We start from the raw sequence: 15,601 nt of genomic DNA on the forward strand, positions 1-15,601 counted from the left end.
GATGGGGGGTTGCTGAGTCGCCCAAAAAATGAACGAACATGGGCGGAGTACTATGAGGAATATGAAGTAGAGAAAGAGGAGACAAAGTGGTCAACTATTCTGTAGAAGATGGTACTTTTGGGTTAATTGCTGTTAGCATTAATTGACCTGATGAGTAACTGAATCAGGACATCTTTCCAGAAAGGGAGAGGGTATCTGAGTTGTCCTAAAACCTGTCCTATGGAATTCTAGATTGAAACCTTCTAAAAATGAAAGTTCCTGAATACAGAACCCTTTTGATCGTGCATTGTAAAAGTATGAAACCTTAGATGATGACGTTCTTGTTCCTCTCCACTGATTTTACTCATCTCGGCTTCTAGAAATATTTGAGTTGCAACATTTGCGCTCTCCTCAACAAACATCTCCATCAGACAACTCAAAGTACGGATTTCACTCAGGGTTCTAAAACCAATTTCTAGGCAAATTCACTAGTTTGTAAACCTATTGCTCACATGGACGTACTTAGCCTGAAATACTCAAAAACTGACTTCCGAACAAGAAAGATTTTGACCTCACGACATGCAATGATAGCGTGTAAAATCGTTTCGAATGTGTCACTTGAGGAGCTCTCTACTGAAAAATAAAGTAATTAATGACAAGCTCCGCCCACAAAACGGTCAAGTCTCAAAACATATTGTTTTTTGGAAATTGAATTTGGCGACTATTCAATGCCTAATATTTTCCGTGAAAGTGCATTTCCAGAAAGACTCAAAAACGTCATATATCTTATTTAAGATGCAAAACTGAAAAACAGGGAGAATAGGCTCAAATTGAGAAAATTTCAGTTTCTGAATTGACATTCGTTTATAGTCCTCGAGTAAGAAAATATTCCTGATATAGAACAAAACATTTTAAAAGAAAGAGTTCCGGAACTTACCTCCAAATCAGAAAACCAAAGAGTCAAAAATAGAAGAAGGAATAGAAGCAGAACACATATAGAATTTGGAGTCAGAGCTCAATGACTGACATAAGAATAATAGGTGTTTTGTGTTCTATATCTCGCTTCTAAGATCTAGACAAATCTATACGAATCAATCATTTTAGGTGTGGTTCGATTCATTCAATTTCCGTCTAATAACCGAAAGAACCTCTCTTTTTCTTTTTGCTTGCTCATTGCTCTCGTAAACGACAACTAAACGAATTTGACCCAAATCTGAACCTTTACTAATCAGAGAATAAGAGAAGTATTGAGTAGGTTAAAGGTGACTATACATAACAAGTGTCGGATGTCTTTTCCCCTTCAGATAGCTTCTGTGCAACATGAAAAATATTATGCGGATGAAATTGACTTTTTGACTTTTCTCCATTGAATCCCTCCCCTTTTCTTCTTCTTTTTTTTGAGTAAAACACACACGCGAATTTGAATTTTAGAAGAGGTTAATTCAATTTCGAAGACATCATTTGACCCCTTTTTTCATTGTTTAGCTGTCTACTGTTTAAACTTTTTAATCAGTCAACCCAAGTCAGTTTTTCGTGAAATTTTAATTGCTATAATATGTGTCTGAAGAGGGAGCAAAGCGGCACTAAATGAATGAATTGAATGAAATAAAAAAGGAAGATACACGAGAAAAAATAATGAAAAATTGAGGAGAGAAGACACACTCATTCCTAGGAAGTTTTAGTCATTCCAGAGTGAGTTGAATCCAAAGTGACCTTTTTTCGAAGAAATAGGGGAGACGTATCTCCAGAGGTTTTAATAAACTATGAAAACGAGGGCAAATAACTGGAAATTTCTGGAGAAAGTGAGTGGATAAAGGGCAACTTGGTTTAATATTGCAGTTGTGAGGTTTTGTTAATCTGGAAAAGTGTGAGAAGTTATTACAATGGAGAGTGGCAGAGAGAGAGATCGATCAGATGTCAGAGTTGTATGAAATTCGGTAACTGAAAAGTTTGAATGTGAAATTTCCCATCCTTTTCAACTATCGTGATGTAACGAATCACTGGAACACAATAATTGGTTGAAAAGAAAACTGAAAATTTTAAAAACAATCTATCGTCTGCTTAGATCACAAATGGTAAAGGATTTGCAAATGAGTAAACTTCAAGAATACTTGAAAAAAACAAACGAAAGCTTCGAATAACTAGATTGAAAAAGTGTGGGAATTTCATTTCTTAAGTGAAAATGTTGTGAATGATAACGCCATGAAATCGGAATAAGATTCCAGATAACACGAAGATCAATACTTTCATTATTAAAAGTAATCCGGAGTATTCCTGGTAAATCATTTGACATAAAAGTCTTTCAACTACCTATCTTAATGTGTCTGGGAAATCTAAAACGGGAAACTATGTAGAAGTTCATAGAATAGTTTCAGTGTGGGCAGAGTGAGAAGAAATTACTAGGTGGTTCCATAGGTTAACACGTTATTGGACGGATCATCCTGACACGTCGTAAAATATATCCAAAGTGTCTTCAAAGAGCTTCCAACTAGCAGTAATAACTCATAAAACTAACCAAATGTCTTCGGAAGACTTGAAGTTTTTGAGAAATTTAAAACTGCAAAACCAAGAGGATAACAATCTTAGAGGTTTTCAATATCAAAGATTTAAATATGCTAAACTGGAAAAACTCTGAATTCTCCAAATAGCCATAATTTTGAATCGGAGAGATATATCTCTCCAACTCAAAATTTTCAGTTTAATTACTCGAAGTTTTCAAACAAAGAGTCCAAAAACTCTCATGAGTTCTAGAATCATTCTCATTGTTTTGAATTTCTGGGAACTGCGTCACTGAAAGAAAACACGAATCGTCCTGGTCAGTGTGAAATTGATTGAGTTTTCAGATCGACGTCGTCGTCGTAGGAGAACCGAAAAAGGTGCGATGTGGTTGATTTCCGGGAAAATTATGATTAGAGTGTTTTTGGGTACGGAAGGGAAAAATCAAATGGGGGACAACTAAATCTGATTGGTTTTTTATTTCTAAAGAAAAGGGGGAAATCAGAGGAGAGATTAAACTTCAGTGGCAGTTAGTACTGGAATACTGACTGTGGAACCTCCTGGAAATTCACTAGAGATGTTTCTCACAGTAGAAAACTTAACTTTTTGATTTCAAAATCAAAATCTTTTACAGATTTCTGCGTGCATTCATAAATTGTCACTTTAGAAAACTAAAAATTATAAACATCTTTTTTTAAAGTAAGCATTGATCGCGACCATTCTCTGAAAAAAAAACCAGAGAACATGAGGATGAGAAAAAAAAATTCAGTTGCAAAAAGAAAATGAAATTTCCCAGACTGATTGATTTTCAGAAGATTTCGTTCAGAGAACTCACTCGTTGCAAAGGTGCGAGCGCCTGGAAAATTGGATTTACTGTAATAAATAGAGGGTTGTACTATTCTATATTTTGGTTGAAAGTGGGTGTCACCTTCAGAATGAAATTCAGAATAAAACAGACATCATCTATATACGGGGTGGTGGACAAAAACAATCAACACACTCTCCGTATATTCTATTTTTCAAATGTGTGGCATTTTCAATTTCTCTAAAAATAACAAAGTGTTGCATGAGGGGGGAAACGACCCCGGAAGCAGGAAACCTTTTTTGCACTTTTTTAATTGCAAGCGAAGAGTTTCAGAAATATGAATATAGCTATGGAGAAAAATTGAACACGAGGTCACTGAGGAAAAGAAGAAAAGAAACGAAATCTGAAGCATTTCCTCGTTCTGACGTCGAGCACTTCTTCTTCTTTTTGAAAGATGATTGCTTCTGGGGTGTTCACTTTTCAAAAAGGAAGAAGAACCACTTAGAAGTGAGAATTTTAAAAAGGGAAAATCCCATGAACTTTGATATTTTTGGAAGCAGGGATACTATATTTACAGTATGGCGATTTATCTGGATCTCAAATTTTATCAAGATTGTGCCCCTTGACCATCTGAGGCTGGAACTACACTATTTTGAGTAGTTGTGTTTCTCGGTTATTCGAAAGCATTGTTTCTGTTGAAAGTTAATCATGGATCCTTTCTAATAGATTTGGATCGGTGAATATTTTGTTCAAAAGCAAAAAATCAGATAAACATGAGTCAAATCATTTTCCAAAAACAATTAAGAAATGGTTAAGGTTTAGTATTACTGCCTGTTTCATCTCTAGAATTATCTGTGTAAAGGGGATTGAATATTTTACGCAATTAATAAAAGTATATAAAATGGGAAGATCGCTAAGATATGTTTGTGATTAGTTCGTTTAGAGAGTAAACAAAGAAATATTTCAGACGAAAACAGAAAAATTGGGGTGAACTTGCGAACTAGGACAATACAATCAAATCCTAAGAAGATACATCGAGTGCAAACTTTATTTTCCAGAAATACCAGTTATTTGCAGCAAATTACTTTATTTACTAGAAGTGTGCACTTTTTCAATGCCTCATTTTCAATGAATACAAAGAACTGTGATGGAATGATTTTACGAATTCAGACGTCTATCACATATAACCTTGATGAAAAAAGAGTTGTGTGAGTAAATATAGAGACCAAAATATATGCCCCTAAGCATCATGACATCCTCTCGATTTCAATGAAAACGGGGCGGCGGCTGAAGAAGAGAAAACAAGTCTGCGTGTTTCGATTTCAGCCGTTTTTCAGAGAAGCAGAGAGCAGGTTCCGTTTTTCAGAAGGGACCACGCCAACAATCTATTCGTATTTATAACAGATTCATTTCTCACTTCCACTCTCGTCTTCTCTTTCTTATTTTGATGATGTATATAGGTTATATTAGGAGATGGAAAGAGGGGAGAAAGTTCAAGAAAAACAAATAATACATCATCATGAAGGTTCACGATCTGTCAGATATTGAAAATGTAAACAAATTAATCAAAAGGGAAATAGTTCAGACGGGGGAGTTCATACTTTGAAGGAAGATTATTGAGGATGAGATGGACAAGGAACATAGGGAAACTGAAGAAGAAGAAAAAGACAGTAGGAGCTAATGGTTTCAGGGAAAGGATTCAGGAATGTAGTTTATTTTGATTTCAGAACCATATTCACAGTTCGAGGGGTAGAACAGCAGAACCGCTTCTTTGGTACCAGAAATAGAACGAGGAGACTCGTGAAAGGGGAAGGAAAAAGCATAAGCCTTGAATAATTTTGATGTAAACATTTACAGAAGCTTTATGACAATCAGAGTTGATTTTTTGAAAAGAAAATCCATAAACAGATGAATTCGATTAACATATTTCTGAGCTCCCGATTTCTATCTAGAATTGAGAATTTGTAGGTTTTAATATATTCTAAGCAACTACAAGCATCCTAAAATTCACGAGTTCATGGTCAGAAGTACTGTGTAAACCACGGTACCAGCAACTATCCAAGAACTATTCTACATATAAATATCATTTGAGAGTCTAGGTTATTGAAATTACGGCATGCACGAGCTCGAACTTGAGCAATGAGAAATGAACATATTCCATATGTCTGGTTCCAAATTCTAGTCTAGCATAAGGAGGAAGGATCCACCAAGTATGCCTTCTCCCCAAGAACTCTTCTCAAAAACAGTCATGCTCATAATGTTTTAATCGGCTCTGTTCATAAAAATTTCCCAGATCAGATATGAATTGTAATTAAATAATGACCTCATTAGCTGCAATCAGATAGTGGTTAAAAAACGAATCATTTTGTTTGTTTTTTTCCTATTCATTCTCACATTTTCAGAGCAAATGCATGGAGACATTCATGAGATTTTCTCTTCCGATATAATCAAAATTCTAAATCGAAAAAGAAAGAAAAAAGAAGAAGAGAAGTAGATTTTGTGGTGTGGAAATTAATTGGCCTGGCCAGAGCCCACGAACTACCGTACTCCCTCATCTGAAGGAGGAATAAGAAAGAAGGAAAAGAAGAAGAAGAAGACATCTTCTTCAGGATGAATGACTAATCAATTTAATAATACAAAAAGAAACATTGCGTAAATGACACGACGATAGAGGAATATGAATTGAGAGTCGCAGTGTGATCGCTTGAATAGACTCGAAGAAGAGACAGAAGAAGGCGGTTTGAGTCGTTTTCTTGTTCCGAAGGCTCCGAGATGGATAGGAATGAATGAATTGAATTTCAATTATTTCGTGTCGTGCGGTCGCCTCCTTCACAATTTTTCACAAACGGACTGGTTTATCGGATGAGAAACGGGGGGAAGAAATGAGAAAAAAGGAGTCGATGACGAGGTGAAAAGCCACGGATTCTAGGAAAACCATGAGGAGACGAAGAAGAAGAAATGGAATGATCCATGGTCAAGGATCATATAGTATATCATTCTGTACTTGCTGTTTTTTTGGGTTCTGTCTTTTTTGTTTTTCTTATTTTACTAAAAGGTTTTGACGGGATTAAACCGGTGAGGGAGAGCATCGGGGCGGTAGAAAATAAGCTACAAATGAGAAGCTAATCTCGAGAATTCTACAGCAATCAAAAGTCATTTACTGTACTCGGTCATTAGTTCAATATTAGTGTTGAGTTAGACTAGAACCTTTGAAAGAATTCTAGAAGAGTAAAGAGATATCCGGAGACCAAGGTTTTGATATGGATTCAAACAAGCTCTGATAATAAAATTATTACTATTGGTAGTGGAAACTATGTTACAGCGAAACTGTTTTAAACAACATATCTATGTTCATCGAGAATAGAGATCAGTGGTATCGCTCTACAGGTTTCATGCTGAAACAACTATTACAGATGTTGATGTATTTGCTTTCTTCCTTCTCTAGCATCTATTTGAATATTAAACTAAACTCTTCGCAGTTGTCATGGTTCCTGGGTCCTTTACAATTCAAATACGCTCTCTCGACGGTTATTCTTCTTCGTTTCAACAAAAATAATAATTTTGTTCCTAGTTTTTCTTGAAAAAATATGTTAGTTTCTCAATTTTTTATGCTCACTCTATTCTGAAATACTGTACTTTTGTGTTATGTTTATAACAACCCACAGTTCGAACGCATCACATTCTATTTGAGTGCGCAGTTGCTTGAAGTTTCTAGAAAATGGGAGAAAATAATGATGGAATAAGTATTTATTATTGTTATGCTGAAAATGAGTTTGTATGAAATAAGAGAAACACGAAGTAAGAAGAAGAATAGGAGTGGAAAAAAGCTCTAGAATTAAAAACAACATAAGGTGTGGCTATGAGTGTACATGTGAAAATGGAAAGGTGCGGAATAACCCGGAAAAGAAGCGAAAAATCAGAAGCCATCAGAAGAAATGGAATGATTATTATGAGATGGCTTGAGCTGGAACCTTATCATGAACATCATCCTTTGCTGGATTTCCCTCTAATGGATCTGGCAGACCGGCGTCTTCTTTCAATTGATCGATCAATTCACGAGCAGGTTTGAACACTTTTCCAGGGCGGAACGTCAGTTTTCGAGATATCAGTCCCATCTGAAATTCAGAAATTGGTGTGAATATTGATTCAGAACTGTGTGAAAGTGTGTAGGAAAGTCTAATGACGCAATTCAATCTCTGTAGATCTATGAGGAAAGGGATTTTGTTCGAAAACAAATCTAATTACTATTCCGAATTGTATAATTGCAAAAAGTTCAATCCTTTTAGTCTATTTTTATCGAAATATTTGTGAGAAGGGTGTTGAGAGCATTCAGCTAAATTGGGAATGTATAACCGTTCTCCAACAAATGTTATTATTTCTTCGATTATATAAATTACTTCTTTACGTAAGAAATCAAATGGCTTTTGATGACTCACATCACTGATCGGATATATGATGTGCATGTGAAGATGATGAACAGAAAGAAGTGGTGGCAGGTGGAATCCAATCCGAAGCATGTCCTCGACAGTGTCAGCTTCACCTGCCTTCTTCAGCTGTTCACGGAGCAATTCTCGTCCCGTTTGCTCCATTTCTTCCACTTAAAAACAGAACATTGAACTCTCAAAATTAAAAATCTATTATTCAAACGATTTTTGAATTTTCAGCACAAATTAGACACAACGAGTTGTACTTTCAAGAAAATGCCGTTTTTCGAGAATAATGTTCTCAAACTTGACTTGTCAGACATCATAGTCTGCCATAATTTTGTGAAAAAGAATGTAACTGATTTTCACAGAATTTTTTGCTTCCAAAATTATGAGACAATGTGGCGATATTCGCAATTTTTCAGTATTTTCGACCAGATTCTTTGGATAAAATCTATGGAAACTCACGAAGTGGAACATCGGCAACAGTGAGATCCGTCGGTTTGGATATGTGTTGCTTGCTGAGAACTAGGAAGTGATGCTTAGCTTTCGGCTTGATATCATTGATGACGACGCACTGAAATTTCGGAAAAGTTTTATTTCATGGGGTTTTCCAATAAGAAAATTGTTTAATTTTTGAACTTTATAAATAAAAACTTTTCAGTTTCTTACCGTGTTTCTCTCTTTGAATTGCAGCTCCTTTTTATTCTTGACGATGTCGCAAAATTTACATCCGGTGACTGATGTGAGCATTGAAGTCATCCTGAAATAGAAAGAATATGGAAATTAGACACTAATCAATTTATAAGAGACCAATAATTGAGCCAGAATAAGACGAAAACAGAGAATACAAATAGAAGAATGTATGCGACAACAATGAACATCGTGACGACAATGAAGAAAAGAGTGAGAGACAATTCAATGATAACAGAAATTGGGAATATGAAAGTGTTATTGCACGTTACGAAATTGACAGAAAATTATGATATTTCTTCACTGGAAACGTAGATTTTTAAAACTGAAAATTGATTTATTCGTTAAGGAAAAGCGAGAAATACAGTAACTTTTTAAAGGCGCAACGACAAATTTCTAGAAGTGCTTTGCCACGAGAACCGTAGTTCCGTAGTTCACAAGAATTTCGGCTAAACATGGCAAAAATGTATGATGCAGCTCACAGAAAAACTCTAAAAAAGCAAATCATAACAGTATAATATCGAAATAATGTCGAAATGGAAATTGATCTGTTTGGCTGTTATGCAATAACTGATTGACGTTACTGTTTTCTGACGTCAGAAGTGTAGATGGTTCTCTAGAACTTACTCGAAACTGTTTTAAAACTAGACGATTAGTCTTTGGTTTTTTAAAAGTTTGAACATTTACCCCTTTTGCTCGCGTTTTGTTTACAATGTTCCCCAATATCCCATTTATTGATCTCGATACTCTAGAAAGTATGGGAGAATCACAAAACGTCATTTAACCATGAAGTCAACTACGAGCAAAACTTCAAGAATTGGGTAAAATGATTCATCCATAGTTTTTCAATTAGTTGGGATTTGTAAAATCCAAAAATTAAAGAAACAAAAGTGGCAAAAAATACGATAGCATCCGCAGTCGAACCCTTAAGCTTATTCGGGAATGCTTGTACCGACTGAGCTATGGATGCCACCTTCCAGCAGAGAACATATATTAATACGCAGTGCAACAAAACAGAGACGCAGAAATAGAAGGCGAGACAGCCAGGCGGTGGGTTTGGAGGCAATTGTGATCTATCTTGTCTCTTATAATCTACTTCGTTCCCTGTGATTTTTATCAATTCTGAAGAGCTAAATATGTCGTCTTCTTTATTTGTTTTTTCGTCCTGCATCCCAGCACCTCCATAGCTCAGTGGTAAGCAATGGGCAGAAATTGAACTGGGGTTGCGTTTTATCTACGTAAAAGAAAAAATATTGTGTAAAAGTGTGACTTTGTAGTAAAAAAGTTTCCGTGACTTTCGTTCAATCGAGAGAAAAATTGAAACCTCTCCTTTTATCTCAAAGTCACGAAACTTTCGAAAGAGAAAATGGAAAAAAAACAACTGTGTTCGAAAAAACAGAAAAAGGGAAAGTAGTTACAAGATACAGTAACCCAAGTTAAAAGAACGGATCGTGTTTTGACATAGTCTCAATTCAAAGCTAAAATAATAGTTTTCTCTAAACAAAATCTAACAGAATCTATTCGAAATGTGCGTGCGTTCGAAAAACGAAAGAGAATACATTTTTTGTTCCGACTCGTCATTTGAAAAGAACACAATGGTTTCGAATGGAGCGGAAATCAGAGACATTAGGAACTGGTGAGAGGTGACAGAGACATGAATTTCGTTTAACGAAAAAGAAAAAATGAACTGAAATGTGGAAAATGAAATCTAAACAAAAGAAAGAAATCAACCATTTCAGATGGAGCAGTGGCAAGCTTCTCAGTGACCATTCTGTTTATTGACCTATTCTAGTGAATCAATTCCAAAAATGTTCGGTTAACCGAAACTGAAGAAGAAGGGGGATGGAAAACGGACGGAGATTAAAAATGGAGACGAAAAACGAGAGTAGTAAACAGGACAGAGACGCAGTATTTGAGAGAACGGGTGCGAAAGTGAGAGAGAAAAGGAGAAGGACAAAACAATTTGTGTGTATGTGATGATGAGAGAAAACAACTAGAGACATTGGTGGCCATGTGACAGAAATATGATGGTGATCCATGGTCTCTTGTTGGTGATATTGTTGGTTGAGCAGTCAGATGGGTTCTCTAGATTTGAATTCCACTTTTGTGGTCTTGTCACGCTCTCTTTGAGTAGTGGGATTATTCCGAGAAGGGAATTTATTTGTGGCATGAAAAAGTCCGGTGGAAGTTTTGGAGAACATGTATAATGCAGATGACCAAGAATCATGATTGAAATAATTAATACTCATCAGGGTACTTAGATAAAGAGCACATCAGAAGGTTCCACAGGTATCAAGATCACTGGATTGAACACGCGAGCATTCATTTTTTATTGGACAAACTATATCTTCAGTTTTGTACCGATAATTTCTTTACAGTCTCTTCCAAAATAGATCATAAAGGCCGTGTGGGATCATGTACAACAAATTTGTTATTATTAATAAGTAAACCTTCGAAGATTCCTTTTGTTGTTTACAGTAACTGTCTTGCTTTAGACAATGGCTGTTGTAATCATACAAATCATCTGCTTCTTATATTTAAAATTATCCAATTTTCAAAAAAAAATTGATGAAATTCAGAGCATTTCGATGGGCATTCTAGACGTTACTTTTCAAAATCTTTCGTTTCCCCAAAAATTTACTCAAACATCTTTTCATAATTTTTAAAAATTGCGACAATCTCCAATGCTCACATTGTGCCTCGTCCTCCATTGTGTTGTGATATTTTCCCATGTATTGAATTGAAATATTCAAGAAAAAGCTATATGTTCGAAACAAACCGATTTCTGGTGTCAAATATGTTCTCTGGGATTCTTTGAAGAGCACACGTCCATATATTCCAGATGAAAACAGTTTGGTAAGTCAGACTTGTAAAAATCCAAAATTTTTTTTTTCTTTTTCATTTCCAGAAAAGATATGAAGACCAAAAAACACGATTCAAACCATTGAACGTGAAAAACCAGTTTCCTATTTCCAAGAAGATTTATTATGGATCCCGAAAACCAGGTTTCTTTTTTTAGTCTGAAGTTTCCAGATCTCGATGAACAAGTGGTTCTATATCATCCTCACATATATCGTTGTGTTGCTCTTAGTGTTTGAAAAAGCACCTCATGCGCCAGTTTTTTCATCGAGGATTCCAATGGAACAGAATAGAACCTCTGTGGAGAATGGACCATTAACTTCAACGACTCCTGCTTTTTCTTCTTCTTCTTCTGATTCTTACCTGATGGATAGGACTGATCGATTCGAATGGTACAAACAACAGATGTACAGGGATATGAAAATAAACGAGGTATGTGTTATTCTGAAAATAAACGAGGTATGTATGTATGTATTATTATTCAGTCGAAAATTGCAACCAACATTAGCACTTTGTATGCTTACGAATTCGAGCACGAAATAGCAGTGACAACAACGTCAAGAGATAGAATGGGGTCAGAATTGATAGCAGAGAAACAAATTCAAGCCAGAGTTTCAGATATCGACTCTACTGTCGATATGTTGATGAAAACGATATGGAAATAGGAGAACCATTTGAAAGTTTTACGTATCCAGAGTATATTGTTGCCTGCAAAAAGAAATTAGGAACCAGAAAGATTGGATTGAGTGTGGAGAAGAATGGAGAATTTCAGCCACTTCCCATTGTGGATAGAATGTTAAAAATTGAGTTTTTGTGCAAAAGTCTCAAAAGGTAGAAATATAATTACAGATCCGAGGTATGAACTGTCAATGTGCGTGGCAACAATTCATGGCTCTGAACCGAAATGGTTATTGTTTATTGAAATGATTGAACACTACAAACTTCAGGTGAGAACCAAAAAAAGAAGAAATTATGTATATTAAAATTAAAATATACTTCAGGGTGTGCAACATTTCTACCTTCATATTCATAACACATCAACTTATGATTTGAAAGTAATAAACGACTACATTCGGACGGGAGAACTCGAAGTTCATTATCTGATTGAAAGAGATTATCGAATAGATAAACATTGGCATATGGTCAATGTAGCGGTACTTTTGAAAGAATAGCTAAAAGAACTGACTCTGGTAAATTCAGGACTGTTTGATCTGGTCGAGACTGGAATCTAAATGGACGATATTCGGAGATTTGGATGAACGCATTTTAATGACCAATTACACGGAAAGTATATTGGATTACGTCAGAGAAGTCAAGGATGAATCAATCGGAAGTTTGCAATTCAGGCAACAGTGGATTCTGAAAACTGAGTTGATGCCGGAGAAATATCAAGGAGATAAGCAGGTTAGAAAGTGCTTGAGAAAAGGAATAATAATAATTTCAAGAGTATTACATCAGATAATCGAATGGATGCCAACTCATCGATGGCATAACTCAACTGGAATCGGTTCTCCAGGACACGCTGTCAAATGCATTATTGATTCATCAAAAGTGTTCAATATGTTCATTCATAATGTCATTCAATTCTTTCCAAAACAGAACGGAAGTTACGGAGAAGTAGGTATAAAACCAGAAGAAGGACTCATCCGGTGAGCTCTATTGCCATATTACATATATGACTTCATAGTTTTCAGACATTATCGTGATCAATCACTGGGAAATTGGGGAGTAAAATGGCTGAAAGAAACTTTCAAATACGGTCCATTGAGAAATACGGATTATCCAGAGAATTTGATTGGAAAACTGACAGAAAATGTGAAGAAAAGAGCTAAATATGTGTATGATAATAAATATGATGATTGATTTTTGATTAATAACTGTTGTACTGCTTATCTTTTGGATTGAGACATTCAGTTTCTCAGTTTTTTAAATCGTATTTTTGAAGTTTCTGCAAATAAAAAATATGTTTCATTGACTTTTATTTTTTTGCACAGAATTAATTTTTCGATGTTTTTCGAACATAGAAGCGTGGTTGGTGAGCGGCAATTGCACTCTCGTCACCATAATTCATTCTTTTCTTGACCACACCCATGGTTTTTGCAATTCATGTTCCTGATCTCGCCTGAAACTCGATAGTGTGTTCTATTCGAGAAAAACTGAAAGAGATGGGTATCTCAAAACTTGCCTATGTGAAGAGGATTAAATGAGCCTATTAATACTGCAAGCAATCTTCTGATTCTATTCGAAAAGTTTACAGAATCATTTCTTGATCAAAAGTTTTCTGTGTGATTTCAATTTCAACTTCAAATGAAGAAACGTTGGCTGATTATTGTTGTTTCAAATATTATATTGATGTTATTAGTATTTTATAAAACTATCTTTTCTGAAAGTTCACCCGAAGAGTATTTCGTGAAGCACTCTGAGATCACTGTAGACTTCTCTGATGAGGCAGAATCAACTTATCCTGTCACTCCATTTGTGTATCCTTTGTTCTCTTACACAATTGATGGAATGGATCGCTTTGAATGGTATAAACGGCAGATGTATTTAAATGTGAACATCCACAAAGTTAGTTGTTTTTTTTGTTTATTTCTTTTCAGGTTACTTAATTCTTAACTCACTGAATCTAACATCTTCAGCCAAAAATTGCATCAAACATCAGCACTTTATATGCCTATGAGTTTGAACATGAAATAACAATAACAACGACATCGAGGGATAGGATGGGGTGAGAAACTGAAGTATTTAGACATTTATCACATCTTATTTCCAGATATCGAGTTTACTGTCGATATGTTGATGAAAACGATTTGGAAATAGGAGAACCATTTGAAAGTTTCACGTATCCAGAGTACATTGTGGCCTGCAAAAAGAGAAAAGGAACCAGAAAAATAGGATTGAGTGTCGAGAAGAATGGGTACTTTCAGCCACTCCCGATTGTGAATAGAATGCTCAAAAGTAATTTATGAGGAGAGTTTAATAGGAGGAAAGAAAGTTGAGTTTCAGAGCCAACATATGAGCTGTCAATGTGCATAGCAACACTCTACGGAGATGAACCGAAGTGGTTGATGTTTATTGAAATGATTGAACACTACAAACTACAGGTGAATCTTTTCGAACCAAATAATTTTCAAATACAGAAGTTTAGGGTGTTCAACACTTCTATCTACACATTCACAATGCTTCTAATTATGATTTGAAAGTGATAAATGAATACGTGAGAACCGGAGAACTAGAAGTTCATTATCTGCTGGAAAGAGACCGCAGAGCTGATAATCATTGGCACATGGTTAATGTTGCGGTAGGTTTAAAATACTTTTTAAAAATAAATTTTCTGTTTGAAGGACTGCCTCATTTGGTCAAGATTAGAATCGAGATGGACGATATTTGCAGATTTAGATGAAAGAATTTCAATGACGAATTATACTGGAACAATACGAAATTTTGTCAGAAACGTTAGAGATGAGAGTATAGGAAGTCTGCAGTTCAGGCAGCAATGGATTATAAAACACGAGTTTATGCCGGTGACATTTGAGGGAGATGAAAAGGTAAAAGGCTATGTAGAAATCAAAATGGATTTACGAGAGAGATGTACTAGCTTGTTGAATGATAAAATTTGAAATAAAACAAGTAGTATTTCTAAGTTGTCATCCGTCTCAACAGATATTAGCATGTCAAAAATTCTCAGATAATCGAATGGATGCCAACTCATCGATGGCATAATTCATCTGGAATTGGCTCTCCCGGCCACACTACTAAATGTATAATTGACTCATCAAAAGTGTTCAAAATGTTCATTCATAATGTCATTCAATTCTTTCCAAAACAGAACGGAAGTTACGTAGAAGTAGGTGTGAAACCAGAACAAGGACTTATCCGGTGAGTACTGACTTCACACAACGAGTTTGTAATCAAACGTATAATTTTCAGACATTATCGGGATCAATCACTGGGAAATTGGGGAGAAAAGTGGCTGAAAGGAATTCTCAAATTCGGCCAATTGAGAAACACGTATTATTCAAAGAAACTGATTGGAAAACTGACAGAAAACGTTAAGGGAAGAGCTAAATATGTGTATGATAATGTTGATTGAATTGTTTATTTGTTTTCTTTTTTGTTGTTAATTTATACAATACACGCGGTGAATGTTTTATTGATTGTGAGTATCAGAGCTGTGCGGAAGTAAAGACGGGAGTGAGATAGAAGTGAAACTTGTTTTGACAGTATAAAATTGACGGCAATAAGACAAAGTTGATTAGTTGTATTGAAGGTATAACTACCCTTCGAGCATAAAAAATTCCAACATTTTACTTATTTGCTACCAGTGGACCTGAAAAAGTCTCTC

The 15,601-nt window shown here is 35.4% G+C and overlaps 3 protein-coding genes across 3 annotated transcripts; 2 read left to right on the forward strand and 1 right to left on the reverse strand.

Annotated features, from left to right (window-relative positions):
* Window positions 1–7,227: 7,227 nt before the first annotated feature.
* On the reverse strand, window positions 7,228–8,466 carry GCK72_019390 (uncharacterized protein; the record flags this gene model as incomplete). The annotated part of the gene is made up of 4 exons (XM_003115162.2): window positions 7,228–7,395; window positions 7,717–7,877; window positions 8,173–8,281; window positions 8,377–8,466. The coding sequence occupies 4 exons, from the start codon at window positions 8,464–8,466 to the stop codon at window positions 7,228–7,230; spliced, it is 528 nt and encodes a 175-aa protein (XP_003115210.2).
* A 2,970-nt stretch (window positions 8,467–11,436) lies between these two features.
* Window positions 11,437–13,119, forward strand: GCK72_019391 (uncharacterized protein; the record flags this gene model as incomplete). The annotated part of the gene is made up of 8 exons (XM_053733001.1): window positions 11,437–11,688; window positions 11,742–11,830; window positions 11,875–12,002; window positions 12,106–12,203; window positions 12,258–12,410; window positions 12,457–12,660; window positions 12,715–12,905; window positions 12,951–13,119. 8 exons carry the CDS (start codon window positions 11,437–11,439, stop codon window positions 13,117–13,119), a joined length of 1,284 nt encoding a protein of 427 aa, XP_053581914.1.
* Window positions 13,120–13,563: 444 nt separating this feature from the next.
* On the forward strand, window positions 13,564–15,349 carry GCK72_019392 (uncharacterized protein; the record flags this gene model as incomplete). Its single annotated transcript, XM_003115713.2, has 8 exons — window positions 13,564–13,824; window positions 13,896–13,984; window positions 14,030–14,214; window positions 14,263–14,360; window positions 14,405–14,557; window positions 14,601–14,804; window positions 14,945–15,135; window positions 15,187–15,349. 8 exons carry the CDS (start codon window positions 13,564–13,566, stop codon window positions 15,347–15,349), a joined length of 1,344 nt encoding a protein of 447 aa, XP_003115761.2.
* Window positions 15,350–15,601: the final 252 nt, after the last annotated feature.

The sequence above is a fragment of the Caenorhabditis remanei genome, chromosome V, assembly GCF_010183535.1.
Source record: "Caenorhabditis remanei strain PX506 chromosome V, whole genome shotgun sequence".
Lineage (NCBI taxonomy): Eukaryota > Metazoa > Nematoda > Chromadorea > Rhabditida > Rhabditidae > Caenorhabditis > Caenorhabditis remanei.